The sequence below is a fragment of the Pteropus alecto genome, unplaced genomic scaffold (assembly GCF_000325575.1).
Source record: "Pteropus alecto unplaced genomic scaffold, ASM32557v1 scaffold21, whole genome shotgun sequence".
In the NCBI taxonomy this organism is placed as follows: Eukaryota; Metazoa; Chordata; class Mammalia; order Chiroptera; family Pteropodidae; genus Pteropus; species Pteropus alecto.
The window spans coordinates 4,173,794-4,180,518 of NW_006436282.1; the positions used below are offsets into that span (position 1 = coordinate 4,173,794).

General features: G+C 39.1%; 1 protein-coding gene across 2 annotated transcripts in view; it reads left to right on the forward strand.

Annotated features, from left to right (window-relative positions):
• Positions 1-4,991: 4,991 nt before the first annotated feature.
• SDHAF3 (succinate dehydrogenase complex assembly factor 3) overlaps positions 4,992-6,725 on the forward strand; it is a 50,703-nt gene continuing 48,969 nt past the window's right edge. The window contains exon 1 of one of the 2 annotated variants that reach the window (XM_006911928.3): positions 4,992-5,218. In XM_006911928.3, the coding sequence (XP_006911990.1) occupies positions 5,087-5,218 (132 nt within the window). In that variant the 5' untranslated portion in view covers positions 4,992-5,086. Of the gene's footprint in view, positions 5,261-6,725 lie in introns of both variants that reach the window. The other variant, XM_006911929.3, reaches the window with a different exon arrangement.

Here is a 6,725-nt window from a genome sequence, read left to right on the forward strand (position 1 = left end):
TTATCAACAATTATAAACAGGTGCTTCTGGTCAAGATGGCAGAGTAGGTAAATGTTGTGCTTGCCTCCTCCCAGGACCATCGCCAAATTTTTTTTTTTTTTAGCTTTAAAAATAGTTTATTTCCTCCTTTACAAACACACAAGCCCTCTGGCCATTATGCAGGGCACCACGAATTAAATAAAAAGTTACATTAGAATATGTTTGTCTTACATAATTCAAGATAAAGTGGATTTTGAGAGCAAATGGGTGCTGACTGCAGGGGGATCAGGAGGGAATTAGGGCAGGTGCCAAGGAAAGGTGGCATGCATTTTCCTACAGTGTTTATTGAAATAGGCAGTAATCAGCACAGGTGTATCGTACAAGCAGTTATCCAAAGTTAGCACATCCAGAAGAAGTTCTGCATCTCATGGTTTCTCTGTCTATATAATAAAATACCAAGAGTACTCCTCTAAAGCACAAGACTTCTCACTAGTAGTCTCAGTACCAGTAATAGAATATGATTATTATTAAACATCTTCAATGTGGTTTTCATTGCAAAAAAATATGTTTCACATAAAAGCTTCATAATATAATCCAGAGGCAGAATTAGTGCATGTTTAAAACCTGAAGCCAGACTGGCTATTTCTGATCATGTTTTCATTGCTTCCAGTGCTTTTTACTTTTACTAAGATGCACCCAGATTCCTACCAGTTTAAACATGCACAGAACACTTTGCTCTGAGCACCACGATTGCTTTTCTGTAGCCTCTTTGGGATTATAATCCTTATCCAAGGAGAAGACCTCTAATTTCTATTCAGATTTGCTCTTTCTCACAAATCATGTGAGTGTTGATCAAAGTCCAGCCAACCCAATAATTCCACTTCTGCGTACTTATCTAAAGAAACCCAAACACTTATTCTAAAAGACACATGTACTCATATGTTCACTGCAGCATTATTTACAATAGACAAGATATGGAAGCAACCTAAGTGTCCATTAATTGATGAATGAATAAAGAAGTGATGGTACATGTATACAATGGAATATTACTCAGTCATAAAAAAGAATGAAACCTTGCCATCTGCAACAATATAGATGTATCTGGAGGGTATTACACTAAGTGAAATAAGTCAGACAGAGAAAGACAAGTACCATATGATTTCACTTATATGTGGAATCTAAAACACAAAATAAACAAGTAAACTCAGATACAGAGAACATTTTGATGGTTGCCAGATGGGAGAGGTTTGGGAGGATAGGTTAAAAAGGGGAGAGGATTAAGATGTGAAAATTGATCATTACAAAATAGTCATGGGGATGTAAAATACAGCATAGGGTATATAGTGAATAATATTGTTATAACTATGTATGGTGTCAGATGGGTACTAGATTTATTGGGATGATCGCTTTGTAAGTTATCTAAATGTCTAATTACCATGTTGTACACTTGAAATTTATATAATATTGTATGTCAACTGTAATTGAAAAGTAAATTTAAAAAATTAAGCCAAGTAAAAAAATAAACAATTGTAAACTTTAAAACATCCCTTATAGTTGGGTCTTTCTCTCCAGGTACAAACACATTTAGCTCCTCTTTGATATTTCTTATGTAACATGCTTCAAAAATTCAGAAATATGCTAAATAAAGACTAGTATGTTTTCCAAACCGACTTTCAAAGAATAGACTTTCCATGAATTTATTTGCTTCTCTCATACCTAGAACTGTTATGTTTAAGCTTGAAATTTTGGCTTTCAAGACTATCTGCTCCCTTACCATTGCATTTCAATAATGAAAACTATTCAGATGAGAAGTAAAAATGTTTAAAGACGTTCTTCCTCCTTACAGTTTCACCTCCACGCAGTGATGTTCCTATCTGGGACTCCAAGTAAGGTGGAAAATGACAGATCATCCATGTGTTGTTTGGGGGGCTGCAAGTAGTTACCATGTTTAGGTAAGGCTTATACATCTCTCCAGGCTTCTAAGCATGTGAAGGTTGTTTGGGTCAAAGATGTACCTTGTCTCAGGTTTTATTTTTTATTATTCTGAATAATCTAGAGTTTGGAATTTAGTAACCATACATTTAAAACTGAGCCACTTGTGCTACTGAAGCCAAGCCCGCGGGCATGTTTCCATATTTAATGACATAAGTTTTCCAGATCTTTCATCACCAGCCTTTCCCATTCATTAATCCTTTCTCACTCTGCTGTAGAAAAAAAGGCTTTAACATTACTTGCAAGTAAGACTTACTTTCAACATATTAATGTTAAGACTAGGGCATAATACAAAGTAACAATTCACTATGCTCCACATAAATGTTTCCTTTCTCTTCCTTTCAGTTTATTTTTTTGTATTCACTGATTTCTCTCTCTCTTTTGACCTCAAAGTTCTCTGCTTGTTAAAAAACTTCTTTAGCAACCTCTTTCATGTCTATTTGGGTAGTTGCTGTTTTGGTCTTCCCTATGGATATGAGTATATTGTTGTTATATTTTATGTGCCTTGAAAGGCTTAGATGATGTGTTCCACATAAGGTTTTGAGAAATTTCCCCTTTCTTATTAAACAAAAATCTTTTCAGAGCAATTATTTCTGAGTGGATATGTATTCGCTTCTACTTTTACAGAAAAATTTGAATGGAATCTGGGAGAAATCATGATTAGACTAGCATAGCTGGAAGGTAGTGAGAATTACCTAACCCATTTCATTGATGCGGGAGAAAATCCAGGCACAGAGTGGTTGAGCAACTTGTTGAGTAACACACAGTAAAGAGAAACACATGGAGGAAGGATAAAGAAAAGGCCTGTAGGAAGTGTACTGATCTGGATGAGTGGCAAGGAAAATAACGCAGATTTTATTTTCAATTAATGGCTATTTTGACCACAAGAGGAAACCTGGTCAGCCAAAACTGAAAGGTCAATGGAACAGAGAGTTTTTCTCATAAGACATAGCTCACTGTCCAGCCTATTGAAGAAAAATAAAGGTCATCTATCATTCTTTTCACCATTATTGCTTTATTTCTCACCTCAAAGCTTAACCATACCACTATGTCTCAGGTTCTCACCCATCATTTGCCATTTCGGAGCATTGACTGCCCAATACTCTGTGGACATTTTCTGCTCCGTTTAGATTGAATTACTTCTTTTATTGTTATTTTTTTATTAATTCATTGGCAGAATGTTTTTCCACATTTTTATAAGAGCTTTGGCTCTGAAAGAAGTATTTATTATACATGTACTTTAACCCCAAAGGAAACCAGAAAAAAAGTAAACTGAAACAAGAAATTAACTTTCAATTTACAGGGATATTAAGAGATGAAGTATGGTTAGAAAAAATTTCCTGAAGTAAATAACCACACTGCCATTCAATCCTTGCCATTAATGTGGTTTGTCATAATACCAAATTAAATCCATTTCAAAAATGTTCTGTGTTCCATTAAACAAATTTTTCCTAAATTTTAGCAAAAGGAAAAAGTCCATTCAAGGTAATAAATATTAGAGTGCTTACTATTTGTAAGACACTGTACTAGGCTCTGAATAGGATACTAAAATGAGTAAATCCTTGACTTTGGTAGTGAGTCGTGTGTCTTTGTCTTTCAAAAAGTTTACACTGACAAAAGTGTGGGGTTTGTGAGGAAAGCACACAAATTCCCACACTCTTGCCCCTTCATCACCAGCAAGTCAAGAGTTACTTGATACCCTTGAAATCACAAAATCCCTGCTCTCATGGAATTTGTATCCTAAGATGGTGGTAGTGGGAACAGATAATAAGCAAATAAGTAAAATATTTAATAATTAAATATTATAGAGAAAAATAAAGCAGAGGGGGCGCTTAGGGAGTTCTTGGCATTGTGATGTTGCAGTTTCAAATGCAGTTACCAGGGAGGGTCTTAACCTGATGGGGACTTGAAGTAATGAGTTGAGTGAAATAAAGGTGTTAGCCAAGATTTTGTGGCAGGCCATCCCAAGTAGAGAACAGCATGTGCTAAGGCCTCAGTTGGGAGTATGCCTGGGCCATTCAAAGATGAACCAGGAACTAGAAGGTGAGTGTGGCTGGAACGGGCCAACTAGGGAGAGAACAATAGGAGAAAATTTTAAGAGCTAAGAAGTGGAGACTTTGGGTATTACTCTGATTAGAAGCCACTGGAGGATTTTGTTGAACAGAGTGGCATCTCATTTACAGTTTAGGTGGATAATGACCAAAGTTGATCATAGCCAGAAGCAGGAACACAAGAATCCATCCCAATATCCAGTTGCAGAGACAATTATGTTAGAAAAAAGTGGTGAAAAATGGTTGAATTCCGCATATATTTCGTTGGCGGAGCTACCAATATTTGCTAACGGACCAAAGGTGTGCTGCTGCCAGCTTCAAAAACTGGTCACACTCTCAGCATAACTTTTGCAAAAGGTGATTTCTAAGAGTCCTGTTTCTACGTTTTCCTCTCATACTATTTGATCAGAATCTCCAAGTTTGTGGCTCTGGAAACAATATTTGAAAAATGTTTCCTAATAATTCTTCTGTAGCCAATTTGACAAAACTGGTTCAGGGCTCACTTGAATTACATGAAAGAGGCCACACTTTTAGGGGACAAATTAGAAGAACAGCATTGTGCAAAGTAGATAGGTTGGTGGGCTCGTGGATGGAGAAATAAATCTCACTCTGATCCCTCTCAGAACGCAAGAACACTATAAAGTGCCGGGAGTTGAGCTAACCACGGAAGGCTTCCTGGAGGAGACTAATTTTGACGAAGACTTTCTCACACCTTTACGAGGAGGGAAGAGGGGAGGGAAAATGAATGTAAAAGACGATGGGGCGACAACTGGCCCAAGCCAGACCTCTTGTTGGAGCCCTCTCTGAGCCCGACGCAGTACTCGAGTAGTAGCAGCGTTGGCGCAACTCCGCGAAAGCCACGCCTCTCACAAAGATCGGCCTGTTTTCCGCGGCCGCTGCAGCACTGGTTTCCGGCAGGTCCTGATTTTAGAGCGGACCGAAGCGGATGAAGGTTGCACGCCTTCTTCCGCCCGTGTTCCGGTTCACTAATACTCGGCTTCCAGGGGGAGCGGGCGCGCGCCGTCCCATTGCGCAGGCGCGGTGTGCGGTCCACGGGCGGCGCTATGCCTGCCGGGCACGTCTCGCGTGTCCGGGCCTTGTATCGGCGCATCTTGCTGCTGCATCGGCTTCTGCCCCCGGACCTCAAAGCCCTTGGTGACCAGTACGTGAAGGACGAATTTAGGAGACATAAGACGGTTCGTTCTGACGAGGCCCAGCGTTTCTTGCAGGAATGGGAGGCAAGTGACTGCCCCCTTTACTTCGCCATAGACCTTTGGGGTCCCTCAGAGGTGTCCCAGTTTGTCCCAGTGAGAGACTGCCTGTCCCGACTAGTTTCCTCGGGCCCCACGCAGAATCAGACGCAGCGGCAGCCGGTCCCGTTTGAATTAAACTGCGCAAAGCTGTTCAAACAGTACTTCCCAAAGTTACATCCCGATCCTGTCTATTTCTCCCGCGGGCTACTCGCTGGAGCAGTTCCCATTATATCTACTTCTGCAGTTCATTTCAGCTCTTTAAGCTCTTGCCCATGCCAGGCGCTGGAGGGGTGAGGATGGGAGGTTACAAAATTGAATAAATCACTGTCAGGTCCTCAAAGAACTTAACCACCGTGCAGCTTTTGTCCCCTGCAATGCCTTGCAAGCAGCAAATAAATTAATGGTTTTCTCATTAGTTTTCAGACTTAGAGGTTTGTTTCCATAATTACTGTTTTTTAAAATTTCAGTGCTCTTTGTTGCGTCTTAATATCAGTTGACTGATAGAGAAATCAGTTAAGACCGAAGGAGAAAATGCTGGTCAGAGTTAAGTCAGGTGAAAGTTGGTTTCTCCTGAGTCTCAGGTCAGTTACTTTGTTAACATTACTCTGCATCATTGCACTTAATCTTAAACAGACACATGCATTAGGGATTAGCTCTTTGACTCCTCCCCTCTCCTTTTTGAGTGAAAGAAAAAAGGTATTAAGAGTATTCCGTGTTGTTGGAGGCATTGCAGGATTGCCTCTAGTTCTGCTTTGCAAATATCAAGAAATGAATGGGATTGGAGATTAGAGTGAAAACTCAGGTGTTTGAAAACATGAAACTGTGTTGGTAAAAGAACCCGAGGTAAGCGATTCGTCAGCCTAAAAAGTTGACGGCTGGAGAAGAGATGACTGAATTTTTTTTTTTTAAATCGTAAAGGTTATGGTTAGGGTGAACATAACCTTTTCACCAAATCCCAGAATTTTTGATTGTATAATCATTGAAGCTTGCAAGAGGGACATTTAGGACAATGGTAAAATTTAGAACTTTCCTAAATATCATGTGTAAAAGATGTAATTAGCTGGTGGGGAGACCAGGGAAGTTGAATGTCTTTAAATGCAGCATGGTATCTTTTAATATGGTAACTTGGTCTTGGAGTCAGAAGAACTGGATCCAAATTCAGGTTCTGGCATTTATTGTCAGATCACTTAATTTTTCCTATTTGTTTTCTAATCTGTAAAATAATAACAGTATTTACAATATGTGCCTCTAAGTTAGTATATCTAAATGTATTTAAAAGCACTTTGTAAATTGTTAATTGCAGCACAACTATAAGATATTAAGGTGTTAAGTGATAACTGTGAAGCTAGGTCATTTTGTGGCAGGACAGGAAGGAGAGTCTAGCTCTGTATTTGGGAAGAAATAAGGGCACTTTGAGAGGTCCTAAAGTTTAAAAACTTGGAAGAATTTT